The sequence below is a fragment of the Micropterus dolomieu genome, linkage group LG17 (genome assembly GCF_021292245.1).
Source record: "Micropterus dolomieu isolate WLL.071019.BEF.003 ecotype Adirondacks linkage group LG17, ASM2129224v1, whole genome shotgun sequence".
Lineage (NCBI taxonomy): Eukaryota > Metazoa > Chordata > Actinopteri > Centrarchiformes > Centrarchidae > Micropterus > Micropterus dolomieu.
In genome coordinates this window covers 36,671,563-36,688,510 of record NC_060166.1, presented here as the reverse complement: position 1 = coordinate 36,688,510, position 16,948 = coordinate 36,671,563, and the positions used below count along the sequence as shown (strand labels likewise).

The 16,948-nt window shown below is 45.8% G+C and overlaps 2 protein-coding genes across 3 annotated transcripts in view; both read right to left on the bottom strand.

The window, feature by feature from the left end:
• On the bottom strand, window positions 1-3,994 carry rpl35a (ribosomal protein L35a). 2 transcript variants are annotated; one of them, XM_046075021.1, is made up of 5 exons: window positions 3,903-3,994; window positions 3,120-3,156; window positions 2,787-2,939; window positions 985-1,129; window positions 1-94 (listed from the first exon to the last, which is right to left on the bottom strand). In XM_046075021.1, exons 2-5 carry the CDS (start codon window positions 3,128-3,130, stop codon window positions 71-73), a joined length of 333 nt encoding a protein of 110 aa, XP_045930977.1. In that variant the 5' UTR covers window positions 3,131-3,156; window positions 3,903-3,994; the 3' UTR covers window positions 1-70. The 2 variants fall into 2 exon arrangements, with proteins under 2 accessions (XP_045930977.1, XP_045930978.1); XM_046075022.1 differs by lacking the exon at window positions 3,903-3,994 and adding an exon at window positions 3,453-3,473.
• Window positions 3,995-7,650: 3,656 nt separating this feature from the next.
• lrch3 (leucine-rich repeats and calponin homology (CH) domain containing 3) overlaps window positions 7,651-16,948 on the bottom strand; it is a 22,112-nt gene continuing 12,814 nt past the window's right edge. The window contains 1 exon segment of the mRNA XM_046075001.1: window positions 7,651-10,567. Coding sequence (XP_045930957.1) covers window positions 10,433-10,567 — 135 coding nt within the window. The 3' untranslated portion in view covers window positions 7,651-10,432.

The window sequence follows — 16,948 nt, the reverse complement described above, 5'->3', positions numbered from 1 at the left end:
CTGTTTGGACCTGATCACTTTATTGTTTCTGTACAAACAAGAACGTCAAAGAGCTGCAGCTTCTTCTTCTTCACACCCGGGAGGGATACAGCATCTGCAACACAGGAAGTCAGACCGTCACAATAAAACCACATGGTCACTCAGAATCTGCAAAAAATGCAATAAAAGCCATAATCAAAGCTATTTTCAATTATATATCTGGAAAAGGAAAACTCACTTTATTAAGAAAGGCACTAAAGAACATGAAGAAGGCGAACTTCAGGCTATTGATATCGAGTGCTTGAATTGTACTATTAAAACAAACTGCTGAAGGTCATTTTTAATTCATGAAAAAACAATTTGTTTCATATTCCCAGTGAAATTTCTATCCGTATTTTCCCCCACTCTGGCTAGAAAAAGGAATCTGGTCTGTGACGGACTTACTGGACAACACAGGATTTTCTTGTACAGTCATTTGGCTCCAAATTTAAGCCTTTTCCACAAATGTCAATATGCAAATGTTGTCAAAGCAATTCCTCAACCTGTAATTGTGTCGGCATATAATTTATCTCAAAGTACTATGAAAACCTGATCTCCCTTCGCTTTTGGTAAATGGTCACAATTTCATTAATATTAAAATTACCAAACTTCACTATTGGAGAAACATTTGTTAGAGAATTATATTATATTCCATTTTTCACAGGAAGTCAGTTTTTATGACGTTACAGTTTTTATTTAATCCAAGAGAAGAAAGAAAATTACCACCTTAAAATGTTCTTTTAAATACTTTTAAAACCTGCAGGTACCCTGATACTACAGGCAGTACACACTATGTACTGCGTTTCACAGTAGTCCGCAGTACCAGGCCTCTGGTTCAGAGACAGGAGAACCAGGCTGATCTGTAACGAGCTCACGCTACGGCTAGCAGAAGCTGTCACACTACCCATAAGGCATTGTGGCTGTGTTCTAGCTTTGCATTGTGGGACCTGAGGTGCGTTCACTTACCACTCTGACTCTGTGTCCGATGGCTTTGGCCGGCAGGTTGCTGCTGAACTTGGCCCGGACCATCCCGCTGCTGCCGTGCGCCCGGGTCACCTTCCCCCAGATCACTCGGGTCTTGTTGGGTTTACCGCCGGGCGTCACCGTGTTCCTGCAGACAGGAAGCACACGAGGTCACACGCTGAACACACACACACACGTGACCAAACCCACGGATCAGAAGTCAAACAGGAAGCTTCACCTCCAGGTCTAACACCTCCGACACAGGTCGGCGTCTTCGTGGATCGCACCTGGTCCCTGCGTCGGGACCAGCTCGAGGCTCCAACGGGCCCCTGAGGGGACAACCCGCCATTTTTAAACTACCGAGCTGTCAGAGTCTCCGAGTCGAACCAAGACTGTCGGAGCTTTTTAAGAAGGTTCTGAATGAAAACAGGAAACGCTGAATCCCTTCAGAGAAAATACTGAACAGGAAGAGGCTGCGTGGAAACAAACGCGCGTCTTAATTTACTGCTTCATAACAAATGAACATAATAGTTTTCATGAGACGTCGCGTTCCAAAGCCAACGCTCCCTCAGACGGAAAAAAGACGTCATTTTCCGCTGCAGCCGACCAGGAAGGAAGTGACAGGCCGTTTTTTTAAACATACGGCAGTCGAGCGGCGGCAGGGACCTGGCGCTTTAACGGCAGCGGATGCTGTAACGTTAGACGGATCAGAAGCGGCCAACACTGTTCTTATCTTTCTTTTTCTGAAGTTGAAAGATCGGCGCCGTGTTGCTCTGTTGCTTTGCCCTCCAGGTCACCGCGCACGTCACGTGACTGAAAACTATGGTGGGAAACTCTGCTCAGGCTTTGGTCTTTCTGGCGCTTGCGGTGACGTCATTACTTCACGTGCGGTGAAAAGTCAGGTGACGGCGCACGATGGCGCCACAGCAGCAGCTGAGCAGGTGACAGCAGGAACACGAAGGTTCGGTAGCTTAGCATATTAGCATAGCTGCCACGATGACAACGTCACGTGACCATTCAGCACTTCCACTAATTAAATGCGTTTGCAGCTCAACACTAACGGAGTTCAGAGGTCAGTCACTTGTGGAGTGTTGAGAACTTTGTCGATCGCATTTCCACATTTAGAAATATTCGGGATCAAAATGTTTTCTGGGTTTATTTTGTAGAATTTTATGAGAAAACGATTTTTTAAATTTAAAATCACACAATTTCAAAGCTTTTATCAGTTAATATGATAAAAGCAGCTGAGGCTGAGAACGTTTTACCGACACGAAGCATTCAAAGTGACAAACACGCCGAGCACGCCCCCGCCGCAGAGCTCAGAGGGTTACGGTGATACCAGCAGAGAACTTCACTCAGTACTTTGTGTAAAAAGTCTGGTAGCGTTGCGTTCAGGTGCAGCTGGTTTTTGGAGGAAGCTGCTGAAGTCAAAGACGTCGTGTTTAAGTTGATGTTCTGATCATCAGATATTTATCTCAAAAAACATTCAGAGGATCTAGAAAGAAAGTTTTTGGATTCTGTCCTTCTGGCGTTGGAGATTTTCCTTTGGCGCTCGTGAAAACTTCTTTGAAGGGGGCGAAGGAAAACCCCGCTGCAGTCTCCAGCTCCCGGACAAGCGAAGCACGCCGCCGCGTTGACGTCCGGCAACTTCAGCTGAGGCTGCCCGCCTCCGCCTAACTGCTACTACTGCCACCCCAACAAGCAGCTGATCTTTAGGAGGTCGTTTTACTCTGAAAGCGTCACACACACGCCCACAGCACCACTTGTAACGTGTAACGGTCATGTGACCCCCCCCCCCTCCTTACTTCTTGGCCTTGTAGACGTAGGCGCAGCGTTTGCCCAGGTAGAAGTCGACCTCGTCTCTGGTGTAGCATCCCTCCACCTTCAGCAGGGCCGTGTGTTCTCGCTGGTTCCTCAGACCACGTTTGTAGCCGGTAAAGATGGCTTTACTCCACAGTCTGCAGGTAAACACACGGTCGGCAGGTAAACACACGGTCGGCAGGTCGTCTCGTACAGGCGCACTGAGACCGAACGCCTCTTTCAGTCAAACATCTGATTTATCATAAAGCAGATTCTCCTCCTGCAGCTCAGAGCGACAGCAGGAGGAGGAGGAGTCTGCTGGACTCAGGTGAGCTTACCTTCCAGGCATCTTCAGTCTTCTCCAGGTGAGTCCACCTGCACACAGAACATCACGTTAACCACCTGCTTACACAGTGTACACACAGCGTGTACAGCCTGTATACTGCATGTGTGTACTGCGTGTACAGTGTACACACAGCGTGTACAGCCTGTATACTGCATGTGTGTACTGCGTGTACAGTGTACGTACAGCGCGTACAGCCTGTATACTGCATGTGTGTACTGCGTGTACAGTGTACACACAGCGTGTACAGCCTGTATACTGCATGTGTGTACTGCGTGTACAGTGTACACACAGCGTGTACATGAGTCTTCCTCTTAAGTTCTCTCACCTCTAAACTTCCCACGTGTACAGTTACTGCAATATCTCTACTGTGTACTGAGCTTCAGCTGTACCTAATAAACTGGCCATCGGAGTTCTGCACGAGACTGACGCTCTGATGCTAACATGCTAACGTTAGCTCTACCGGGCACTCTTTCACCGGAGACCCGGTAACAACTGACGGGCAGCGACGGGTTTAACGCCGCCACGTTGCCGCCGCTCCGGGACGCTACACCGGGCCGTTGTTCCCCGCCCTCAGCGCTCTCTGCCCGGTCACCTCTCCGGACAGACCTCCGCTGTTCATCCTAACTGAATCTCCGCCATCGCGGACTCCACACCGACACCACCGGGCCGAGCGCCGGAGGACGAGCTGCCCGTGAACCGGCGGCGACTATCGGCCAGAAAAACGGCGGATTAACGGCGATATTTGCACATTTCGTCGGACATGTTGGAAACTTACCGTCACTATGAGGAGAAAGATGGAGGAAAAGGAAGTGAGCAAAGAATTCTGGGAAATTATTGTAAACAGAGGTGGCCGCGGACCCGCCTGATCAAAATGGCGGATTTCAGTAATAATAAAGTAAGATTTATCCTTAATTATTATTATTTTTTAACTTTGAACTTTGTTTTTTATCTTATTGAGATATTTTGCTAAACGATCGACACATTTATGTCATTTTATAAAATCACATCGTTTTATTTTGTTAATATTCTTTTTTCAGCGGCTCGATTTTTATTTTGGAGGATTTTTAAAATGTAGAAAATTCAAATACATATAAAAACACTTTATGGTATAAATTATATTAGATCACAGCAAATCTACAAAAAAAAGGTAAACTGCGAGGATGTGATTTAAGAAACATTAAAAAATAAAATATTTTACGGAGATTCTGCAAAAAGCTTCTGTTCAAGTGGTTTTCATTCAGTCAGCTGCAGCTGGTCTCACAGCTGAGTTATGATGCGATAATAACTTATTTACATTACATCTCTTTTTAGCTTTTTATTCTTTTCCAAACATTTACTGTAATGAAGTAATAATTATTCATCCAGATATCCAATCTAATCAATTTAACAAAAGCAGATCAACACTTAATCAATGTTTTGTTGCTCGGTTGAATATTAGAGTTCTGTTTGTACCTCAGGTTTGTACATACTGACAGTTTATCAGTTCCTTCACACACACAGAACAGATAATTAAATGTTTATTAAAATATAAAACATACACGAATCCACCCAGAACATTCTGCGTAAACAGCAGCAACAGGATGAAAATCTGATCTAAAAGTCCATCCTGCTGTAATCAGAAACATGTTTTAACGTTACAGCCGCTAATATGAAGTATTTCCATCTCTGAATAAATATAATCACATTATTAATCCTCATCGACTTAATGTTCCACAGAATCCACAGTTTAATCTGTTATTAAATATCCTCAAGAGTTTTTATACATTAAGGAACTCTTTACTTTTTATATTTACATTATGAAGCACCAAAGCGAGGTGGATAAATATCTCTTCTTCCTTCTTCTTTCCTTTTCGTCACTGAAAAAACAGATTTCTTTCGCAGCGCATCAGAAAAGTTTCGTGTTGAGAAAACACTTCTTGTTCTGTTTGGCTGAAAGCTGCTGAATCATCGTTCTGAGGAGAAACTGCTTTTATCACTTTATTATTTCCTCTGATTTGATTCGATTCAACACAAAAATCTTCTCATAAACCTTCAAAACATGTGAGAACGTATTTTTCCTGAAGTTTGTTTGCCCAGTTTTCAACATCCAACCAACCAAACAAACCCCAGAGACTTTTTCTTCTTGTAGTTCACAGAAAGTGCAAAAATACTCGACATTAATTCTAAATCAACAAACCTCTTTAACTTTTTTTTATATTCGATGCAAGATTTTAAACATCCTTCACCTCATTTAGACAGAATTTGTCTCCAGCGTGTCAGAAAATAAAGGGCCGACTTAATAAGCAAGTAGCTAAAAGTATCTCGGATTAGGGGTGTGACGATACGCCTTTTAATCATTTAACCCTATTTAATATTATTCAATGCTGAGATATGAGTGGGGAGTCTGGTGGTCCTTCCCCAGACATTTTTGAGCATTAAACACTTAATTTTCTGACTTCTGGAGAAATATTCTGCACCAATTTATGGTGTAAATGTCTTTATTTATATAAAAAGGAAACACAAATTTCAGTTGGCAGGAGGCCGTTCAGAATATACAAATAAAATGCAGCAAAATTTGGAGATAAAAAGTGGTAGGCCAACTGAGGAAACTGGAAATCCAGCAACTGCAAAACAAAGTGATCATTGCAAAGCACACTGTAAGCATGACTGTAACCCAATGTATCAATCGTTTTCTCTCCCAAGCTCACAGCAAACAAGTTATCCCAGGAAGAGGTAAAAAAAAGGTGGAAGTGGGACTATAATTGTATTATACAATTATGAAATATATCTATATAGGCATATATGGTATGGTGGTATGTGTCATCCTCAAGCTCGGGTCCTCTACCAGAGGCCTGGGAGTCTGAGGGTTCTGCTCAGTATCTTAGTTGTTACTAGGACTGCACTCTTCTGGACAGAGACCTCTGATGTTTTACCTGGAATCTGCTGGAGCCACTCTCCCAGTTTGGGGGTCACGGCCCCCGGTGCTCCGATCACCACTGTTGCTCTTACTCTCCACATCTTTTCTAGCTCCTCTTTCAGCCCTTTAAGCTTCTCGTGTTCCTTCTTCTTGATGTTGCCGTCTCTTGGGATCGCCACATCTATCACCGCAGCCTTCTTCTGCAGTTTGTCGATTAACACGATGTCTGGTTGGTCGGCCATCACCGGTTTGTCAGTCTGGATCTTGAAGTCCCGCAGGATCTTAGCTCGGTCATTCTCAACTACCTTAGGAGGTGTCTTCCATTTTGACCTTCCAGCCCATACTCATGGCAGATGTTCCTGTACACTATGACAGCTACCTGGTTATGGCGTTTCATGTACGCACTTCCTGCCTGCATCTTACACCCTGCTGTTATGTGCTGGACTGTCTCAGGGGCCTCCTTGCACAGTCTGCACCTGGGGTCCTGCCTGGTGTGGTAGACCCCAGCCTCTACTGATCTTGTACTGAGCGCCTGTTCTTGTGCCGCCATGATTAGTGCTTCTGTGCCGTCCTTCAGTCCAGCCACTTCTTCTATAATAATAAACTGGCCAAAGGAGGAGAAAGAGGATATATATAGATGGATAGATATATAATTACATGTGCTTTCATTCCACGTAAACCTACTCGCTGATGCTCGTTGTGTACAAACTATGGTGCACACGTCTTCTCCAATTATCAAACCTTATAACCACAAACTGCTATTTCAATGCAGGCTGATGGAAAAATATGCAAAACACATACATAAGAACATGGAATAACTGATCGGCGTGACCGCTGACTGAACAGATAAGGCACCAGGATTAACTAAGCCTGGCTGTTAGCCTGGTCTGGAGCAGGCTAACTGCACAGAATAAATCGCCATGGTAACTTATGTGCTACTGCTTTCGTGAAACCGAATCAGGGCTTAATTCAGCCAAGATATCTGGAAAATCCTGGCTTAATCCGCTATCTTGGTTTTGTGAAACAGCCCTTTGATCTCCTCAAGACAGCGTCTGCAGCTGCTCGCCGTCCAGAGGCGTGACCCAGACAGGAAGTGTAATAACCACGATTAAGATCTTCTGACTGACAGGAAGTCCTGCAGGAACACACCTGAAGCCGAAGCAGCACATTTTAACGACTGAAAGTTTATTAATTTACACCAAGTTTTAATATTGATTCTGATAAATGAGTGTTTCCTGACACAGAAATGGAAACAAGTCTGATGTTCTTGTGTCTGAAATATTCTGGGATGATTTGTAAACTGGACATTAATAATTATTATTTTTGTTTCATGATGGAGGAAAGTTTTTATCCAATCAGCTGATGATCTCTAGATATTTATTAATTAGAAACAGCCGTCTCTTTTTCAGTTTCACTGAAACTCTTTATGTTTGGCTTCAGGGGCCAGTGAACCCCGAGAGGCTCTGAGGAGGCGTCTGTCCCCCCCACTGGTCCCAGAGCGTCCACTACCAGACCGGGTCCCTGAGTGCTGCTCCCGGTGGGACCTGTTGGGTCCAGACCTGCTGCTGAACTGGAGCTGTCTAAATAACGCCCTCTGATCAGACACGGCGATGACATCAGCGACGAGTCAAATTAAAATATTTTTAATGAACTTAAAGTTAACTTCTTACAGCGTTCACATCTTTATACAGTTTCAGCAAAAACAAAGTGAAAAATTGTAAAACTTAAAAACCGTGAGACAGCCCATCTGTCCTCCGGGACAGTGGAATGTCCTTTAAACCCACGTGACCCCGCGGTCATGTGACCCGTCACCGCCTCAGGAGGAACACACCAAGAAGAAACACCTCTGTACAAACATGAACCACATCGTCCATCAGTCCAGACCACCTGTCAATCACAGTAGCTGAAGTGAACAACTGGGCCCTGAGCTCGGCCTCACAGGCACCAAACAAACCCCAGAGAGCTGAACCAGGTTTGAGACTCCCACAGGTGAGATCACCTGTGGGAGTCTGACTGGTGGAGACTCACACAAACTTTGTGAACTCAGGGCCCAGTGTTTTTAGTTTTAAACTGAAGGGGTGACGCTGCGTTCAGGTGAAACAGGAACAAACCGAAGGTCAAACTCAGTGTCCTACGTCACCTGAATGCAACACGAGCCCACAGTGAACACGCCTCCCTCCGTCCCGTCAGCAGCAGCTCAGCGGTAACCTCAGATAAACATGATTGATCTCTTTAACGCTATGGCAACAGGTATATTCAGGGGGAAGCTCCGCCCCCCCCGCCACGTGTTCTGTTTCATATTCTTTACAAAAATCTCGTCCTTTGACCTTTAATTAGGCGCCGCGTCTGTCCGAGCGTCTATGATGCTCTGCGTCGTCATGACAACACACAGGTTTCAGCCTCATATATATATATATATTTATATATATTTACAGAATATATTTGTACACAAACATTTAATAAAACTGCAGAACGAGCCGCAGCGTTTAGTGTCAGATCAGGAGGATTCACCTCGTCACCAGAGAAAAGTCCCAGAATGCAACAGAAACACCACCTGATCGTCGTCCTCCAATCACACGAGGGCCTTCGTTCTCTGTAACAGAGCTGCTGTGTTTGATCAAGTTTTATCATCATTCTGATTATTATTATTATTATTAGAAAAGTCCAACTATAAGTTCTCGGACCGCCTTGTGGAGGGGTCACGACCCCCAGGTTGAGAGCTGCTGGTTCAGATCGCTGAATGCTGTAGCAGCAAGTTTCCACATACTTTTGGCCAGATGGTGAATGTGAGGAGTGCAGCAGGTTAGCGCGACGAAGGCCCGGTGTGGAGGATCGATCAGGCGGTGACGGACAACAAGAATAAAAACATCAGAACAACAAACTTTGTGAAAAATAAAAACAATCCTGTATACAGCGAGGAGATGGCGTCCGTCCACCGGTGTCCGTGTGCCGGCTCCTGTGTACAGAAAGGTGGTGGCGTCTGTCTGCCAGCTGTGCGACAGTGAAGAGCCTCTGAGGCGGAGTTCAGGGCTGAAAGACTTGTGTGCATCACATGACGGCGAGCCAGAACTCAGAGGATAATTTAAGTTGTTTGGATCTGATGGAGAGACGTTAGCTAAAGTTAGCACTGAGCTACATCAGCGCCAAGTCGAAAACTAGCATGTTTAGCTTTACAGCTAGCGGTGTTAGCTTAAAATCCAAGCCTACCGGGTTCATAATGACGATGCTACAATTAGCATTTTCAGACCAACTACAGTGCACTTATGCTAACACCTGTTAGCACGTTTCAGCGTTGATGTAATCTCTGCCCACATCAAACTAATGTTAGCATGAAGCTACATCAGCTTCTTAGCTAAACTGAGTAAATTTATATTAGCTAATGTAACAATCCAGCTAGATTGTTCGCTAATTAGCTGCGGGATGTAAACTCAACTTAAACCCAATTAAGTTTATAATGTTAGCTACAATTATCAGTGATAATTTTTTTACTGTTGGGGTTAAATAGACTTTATCGATGTTAGCCAACATTGGCATCGACCTATATTAGCTTCAACCCCAAAACCACATGGTTGAATATTAGCTAATGGTAGCTGTGAGCTACGTGAGTGTCATTAAAAAAAATCTGCTGCACATTTTCGTTAGCTGTTGTTAGCAATTAGCAGCGTAATGTATAAAACTTTCAGTTTAAAGTAACATTAGCATTTAGCTACGTTAACTTGATTTCCAAACCAACAGTTACTAAAAGCAAGAGGTTATAAAACATGTCACTGCGTTTTCCTGACATAATTAGGATTTTACAGACGTTATCGATCAGTTTCCTGTAAATATCTTTGGACGTCGTCGTTGCTGTGACACGTTTTCCTCTGGATGTTTAATAGATCCATAAATAAATCCAAGGTCAATAAGCTGATGATCTGAACCATCACTAGTGTAGAAAAACAAAAAGGTGAAAATAATAACAGGCTCATTTTCAATCCAACGACACCAGAAGCTAACGTTAGCATTTTGCTAAGTTAGCTTCATGTCAAAACTGCGTCGACCCATGATGCTAATAAGCCTGAATGATTCTCTGAGATCTGAAGGGCTCTGAAGGATCTGATCCTTTACAGACACGGATTTTAAAGATGCGATCCCTGATTCGATTTAGAGACGCGTGAACGTAAATTTAGCCAAAGAGACGAATCAGGAGGGAACGTGAATGTTTCCTCTGTCTGCACGCAGATCCAGGATGGCTGCTCCCCTGCAGTAGATATCCTGCTTCTCTGCGGCGTTACCTGTCCACTCATCAGGAGGGATCACCTGGTGACCTCGTTAAAAGTTAAACCTGTCGCTGAGTCTCTCCATCAGATCCTGAACACTTTAAAAACACACTGACAGCAGCGTTACAGGACGCCGACTGAGCGCGTCGTCTACATGGTGATGGTCGGCGTCGTCGGGGTGACGGGGTGTCGGGGCGGGGCCAGCTCCAGCAGGGCGCCGACGGTCCCGGCCACCTGGGGGAGCCCTCGCTCCTCCAGGATGTGCAGAGGAAGACACAACTGACTCTACAGACAGACACCACAGAGGAAGACACGACGGGGGACAAAAGAAAAACAACGAGGGCAAATTAAAAGAACGGATAAAACAACAGTAACCATGGCAACACAAGGGAGGAAGAACTGAAAAGGAACTGATGGAAGAAAGAAAAGAAACGGAGGGAAAGACAAAATAACCTGGGGGGCCACTTATCAGCCTTTTCTCCTCCCCCTCCACATCCAGAACCAGGGTCCATCCCTGAGGGGGACCAACTGCAGCAAAGCTGACCTCTCCTGGAAACACCGGAGCGTCTGGAGAGGAGGCGCGGAACGGTAAGCTAGTCAGCGAGCTAGCTTCACGTTAAAGCGCGTTACTTCACTTTATGAGCTGGAACGTTTTCTACAAAGTTCCCCTCGGTCAGTTTGATTGATTGATAATGGCGCTGAGAGTAGCACATAATTATGAAACCCAACGGCCGCGTTCACTTTCCAGATGTTCCCCCGACTTTACATTGACAAACGATGCATCGTTCATGGCGACGTTCTCTGCTGGAGAACGTGTTGCTGCCGAGTGCGCAAGATCAGACAACACAGGATACATAGGATTCATACTTTCTAAAGAGCAGTTCTCCTGTCTGTGCGTGAGGCAAACTCCCTTAAAATATCAGAGTTTTGTGAGTTTTTGAGTTAGAAGAAATAAAATGAACGCTGTGAAACGCTGTCTACTACAGAGTTGTTATTATTGACCCCCTCTTGTAAATTAGGCAAATATGACCCATGACGTTGTTCCCGTCTTTGTTTACAGGGTCAGTTTGTCCCGGCGTGTTGCAGTACCGCCGTGTAAACTGCTCAGTTACTAAACAGCAGATCAGCTGCTGAGATCAGGATTTCAGTGGAACTTTCTGTTGTTGCAGCAGAAACGTTCATTAAAAGATGTATTTTTGAAAACAGTATTTATTTTATTGTCCTGATTAGCACATGCCTAAAACAACTTCAGGTTTAATTTAAAAGCTGACAGCTAAATTAGACGCACTGTGTAATTTTGTGATTCATAAACCGAATAGTCAATAATCGACTATCAAAATCGTCGTTAGTTGCAGCCCTACTCATGTCCTAACGGTCCTCCTCTGTCTTCGGGCCGAGGTGCCGTCTGGCAGATCTGAAGGGCGTCACGATGTTACAGAATAAAGGGTTACTTGCTGCATTCCTCGAGGCTGGTTAACCAGCAGCAACTGGATTAGATGTTGTGGGTAAATCTGTGAGTACCGAGACTCAACAAGACATTTAAAAGACACGGTGAAACATATTTCGGGACGATGGAAACACTCATTTTAAAATACAACGTTACAGACAGAAGTCATTTGTCGTCGTCAACCACTCGTGTGTGTTCTATCAATCCCAGCTGCTGTCTTGTTAAAATGTGGAACGACTTCAGTATAATTTCACTTTGAACGTGAAGGTGCGCACTGTTTTCATCCGTCCCTACTGTGCGGGACAGAAGAAACAACCATTTACATTTAAGTAGTTTCTGTTATTCTTGTTTTTATTTAGAAAGCATGACACTGCCCTCCTTAATACGTAATAGCAAACTCATTATGTCCTTTTTTCTTAATAAAAAATAATTTTAATATAACTTAGCTAACTAGAATATCCAACAGCTAATGCAGATTTGGATCCGATCTCTGCTGCCCTTTTTATCTACATCTGCAGACTGCGTTCATGGTCCGCTGTGAGGACCCTGCCCCCCCCCTGCAATATCTAAATAAGGTAGAATGGCTTCGTGTCGGGACGTTTAAACTTCACTCGCTTCTAAACTGTAAAACTTTGACACAAACTTCAGGCTGTGTTAAAGTACTAACTAATCTGTCTTTTGATCATGACACATGAACCAAACAACTCGTCACCGGCCTTCTTCCTGCTGGACTAGTCAGTAATGTTACTGCGTCTTGTGTTGCTAGTTTTTCATGGTAATGTGATCATAACCAATGCAGCTGCTCAGCTGCCCTTATACACCTCAGCCTGAATGACTAAAAGAGGATAGGGAACTAAATCTGAAGGCAAACGGAAAATCTTAATTAATTTCATCTCCGTCGACGCAGTCGTCCCGAGGTGGCATTTCATGAGTTTCTCGCTATCAGCAGCACGTAGCGCCTTTAACATGAACCCTCACCCGTGCGCCGCCATGCCATCACCAAACTAAGCCAGAACCTCAGAACAGCTCTCAGACAGGAAGCAGATGGAAACACGGACACAACAACGCTCTGTGACCCAAACGGGTTCCGGTAGCTCTGAGTCTGTTCAAAATGACCTGAGGCTGCTGACCCTCTGCTGAGTTGCTAATCGACAACTAATCAATTAGTTGTTAACTATAAAATTAATCACCAACTATTTTGCTGATCAATCGATGAGGAGCCTTTTCTTTTTAAACATATTTATTGTCCGTCTTCGACAGGACAGCGGATAGTGAAGGGAAAGAGGGCGTCAAAGGGCCACAGGCTGGATTCGAAGCCGGGCCCCTGGAGTAAGGACTCAGCCTTTGTACATGTGGCCCTCACTCTACCAACTGAGCTAACCGTGACCTGGCATGAGTCATTTAAGAGAAAAACTTCTCTGATTCCAGCTTCTTAAACGTGAATGAGTTCTGGTTTCTTTACTCCTACTGTGTGTCAGCAGACTGAATTTCTTTAGGTCATCTTGGGCTTCGGGAAACACCGATAGAAAATGGTGAAACCATGTCAAACACTTTATAAAACAACCAATCGATTAACCGAGAAAATAATTGACAGATTAATAGTCAATGAAAAGCCTGCTCTCCAGTACAGGCGGTCCTGCTCCGGCAGACGCAGCAGTAAAACGAAGGTTACGGTTCTTGTGTTGTTGTAGACGGCACTGCCACCGACCCCTCAAAGTACCCACACTGGGATTTAGTATCCCTCCTGAGCAGGGCCCACATTCAGTTCCAGGAACTCGGAGAACAGTAGAAGCAGAACCAGAGACGGTGGAAACATGTTCCTGCAGGACTATGGGAGTCCTGGTTCCTACACTGAGACTTCAGCTGTTCTTCCTCTAATAAAGACAAATGCTCCGTTTGGAAGATATTTATTTCTGACATGTATGCTGAGTGTCTCAAACACCGTTTGTTTCACAGAGAGGGAGACCATGAAAACACTGTTTCTTGGTGCACATGTTCACACAGTATGGCAGGTTTCTGACCCGGGGAGGGTCTCCAGAGGCTATGCTGGGAGGGTGGCTTTGGACCACATTACAAACAGTAAAAACAGTAAAAAAACACACACTCAGACAGGCAGCCAAACATAAGGCACAGGGGGTGGAGCTTCAACAGGAAACAAGCTTCAGGGTGAACCGCCTACTTTGGTGGATTGTCAAGTTTTAGCTTCACCTGTGATCCTTTAAAGGCTTCAGGCAGGTTCAGCTGAGGGGGACGGAGTCACTGTTTTGGATCGTTCTTGTCCGTGGAGTCCAGACTTCAAGGCCATCGAGTCCAGACTTCAAGGCCATCGAGTCCAGACTTCAAGGCCATCGAGTCCAGACTTCAAGGCCATCGAGTCCAGACTTCAAGGCCATCGAGTCCAGACTTCAAGGCCATCAAGTCTAGGGTCCAGACCACCAAGGCCAGAATTTAGGCCAACAAGCCCAGTGCCAAGGCCAAAGAGTCCAGACTTCAAGGCCAAAGAGTCCAGACTTCAAGGCCAAAGAGTCCAGACTTCAAGGCCATCAAGTCCAGACTTCAAGGCCATCAAGTCCATCAAGTCCAGAGCCAAGGCCAAAAAGTCGAGTCAAGTCCATCAAGTCCAGAGCCAAGGCTAAAAAGTCGAGTCAAGTCCATCAAGTCCAGAGCCAAGGCCATCAAGTCCACAGTTCAAGGCCATCAAGTCCACAGTTCAAGGCCATCAAGTCCACAGTTCAAGGCCATCAAGTCCACAGTTCAAGGCCATCAAGTCCACAGTTCAAGGCCATCAAGTCCACAGTCGAGGCCAAAAAGTCTAGGGTCAAGACCACCAAGGCCAGAATTTAGGCCAACAAGCCCTGAGCCAAGGCCAAAAAGTCAAAGGTCAAGACCACCAAGTCCCGAGCCAGGGCCAACAAGCCCAGTGCCAAGGTCAAAGAGTCAAGGGTCAAGACCATCGAGTCCCGACCCAGGGCCAACAAGTCCAGAGTCCAGGCCAAGAAGTTGAGTCAAGACCATCGAGCCCCAAGTCAAGGCCATCAAGTCCACAGTCAAGGCCATCCAGTTCTTTGTGCTTACACTATGTACTTCAAGTCCAAAACAAGTACTTATTTGCTGGCTGCTGCTTCACTAACAAATACACCTTTACCTCCAGGTCTTAAATCTGATTGGCTGCCATCGGATTGATTGAACATATGGCTGTTTAAGTCAAGGTAGAGTCGCAAATCTATTGTCAGGTCTAATGTCATCAGACTCGTGGCCCGAGTATAAGTCATGTGATTTGAGTCCAGACCTCTGGAGTTCAGACAACAGGGACCTTAAAGGCTCAGGTGACTGGGTCTGTACATGATCACCATCATCAGTACAAAACGATTACAAACATGGAAAGCAGAACACTGTTAGACTCAAGAAAAACACTGATAAGACTGGGACTTGAGAAGTGGATTCGATATTGGTTTCAGATATGGTAGCGATCCTGTTATTGGGGGGGACTGTGTCTTACCATTTCTGTAACTTTCCAAAACATTCACACCCACTAACGCTGTGATTGGTCAGCAGAGTCCCTTGAATGTCTTCCAGGAGAGAAGGCTGTTCTCCATATTTAAACGTCTCCTTCCTGTCTGATGGCCGGCTTGTTAGTCCACCTCTGAGCCGTTGGGAACAACCACAAGAATTTGATTTCCAACGTGGCAGGACAGAACTAGTTCTGATCGAGCACACCCTTAAATGTAGCCCATCTGGCCCGGGGACTCCTGGCGGATGTAGCTACAGAGAAGGACACCTGGGCTATCTTACTTCACAACCCAGACCTAGGTAAGTGGCAGAAAATGATGGATGACACCCAGAGCCAAGCTGCCTCCAGGTTTGTGCTGAACAGGACTACACAAAAGTATTACTTTAAATTTGTGCCGTGAATCTTATTTAGTTACTGAGATACGTTTGGGAGGATCGTAGTGCAACAAACTCATCGGACGACTGTCGGGCTGCGACCGCCTTTAGTGCTCAGGTGGGGTTCAGACGTGTGGAGCCAGGTGCACGTAGATGGCACACAACGCCGACATGACGGACAGGTAGAAGAGGGCAAAGCCTGCCAGCTGGACCCGGGGGGAAGGGCTGATCGGAGGTGGGGCCATAGAGAGCAGCACACCCACCGTCCCATAAACCCCGCCCCCGTTCCCCTCCAGGACCTCCCCCACTGAACACAGGTTCTCCTGAGTGTTTGAGTGAGTGGGATGGACATGGCAAGAGGCACAAGTTAGAAGACAAAGGAGTGAGACGGACAGAGTAAAGGGTTAATGAAAGGCGGGAAGATGAAAGAGAAGAAAGAAAGTGTTGTTAGCGGAGGATCAGTTTCAAGACAGTGATGTCACAGCCGGTACACTTCCTGTTTACGAAGCCCAGATTTACAGCAGTCCTTTGGGGAGGCAGGTCAGCGTGAAACAACCAGAAGGTTTTCAGATTTAAGCATTTAGGAGCCTCCACTGTTGGACTGTACTGGAGAAGGACAACAGGAAGACTGAGGGGTTAAAACGCTGACCAGGAACTGAAACGCCACCCTCTCCACAAATCAGGCCCTGCATACCCAAAGAGACGGAGACTAAAACCTGCATCGGCCTGGTGAACCGGAAGAGTCTCAACGGCTGTGATGTTACTGTCCCTCCACCTGTTATCTATAATCCACCCATCCATCATCCAACATCCACCCATCATCCATCCCCATCCATCATCCAACATCCACCCATCATCCATCCCCATCCACCATCCATCCCCATCCACCCATCATCCATCCCCATCCATCATCCATCCCCATCCAACATCCACCCATCATCCATCCCCATCCATCATCCAACATCCACCCATCATCCACCCCCATCCAACATCCACCCATCCACCCATCATCCACCCATCATCCACCCCCACCCATCATTCACACATCCATCACCCATCCTTCACCCATCCCCACCCATCCTTCACACATCCATCACCCATCCCCACCCATCCTTCACACATCCATCACCCATCCCCACCCATCATCCACCCCCACCCATCATCCACGCATCCATCATCCATCATCCACCCCCACCCATCATTCACGCATCCATCATCCACCCCCACCCATCATTCACGCATCCATCATCCACCCCCACCCATCATTCACGCATCCATCATGCACCCCCACCCATCATTCACGCATCCATCATCCACCCCCACCCATCATTCAC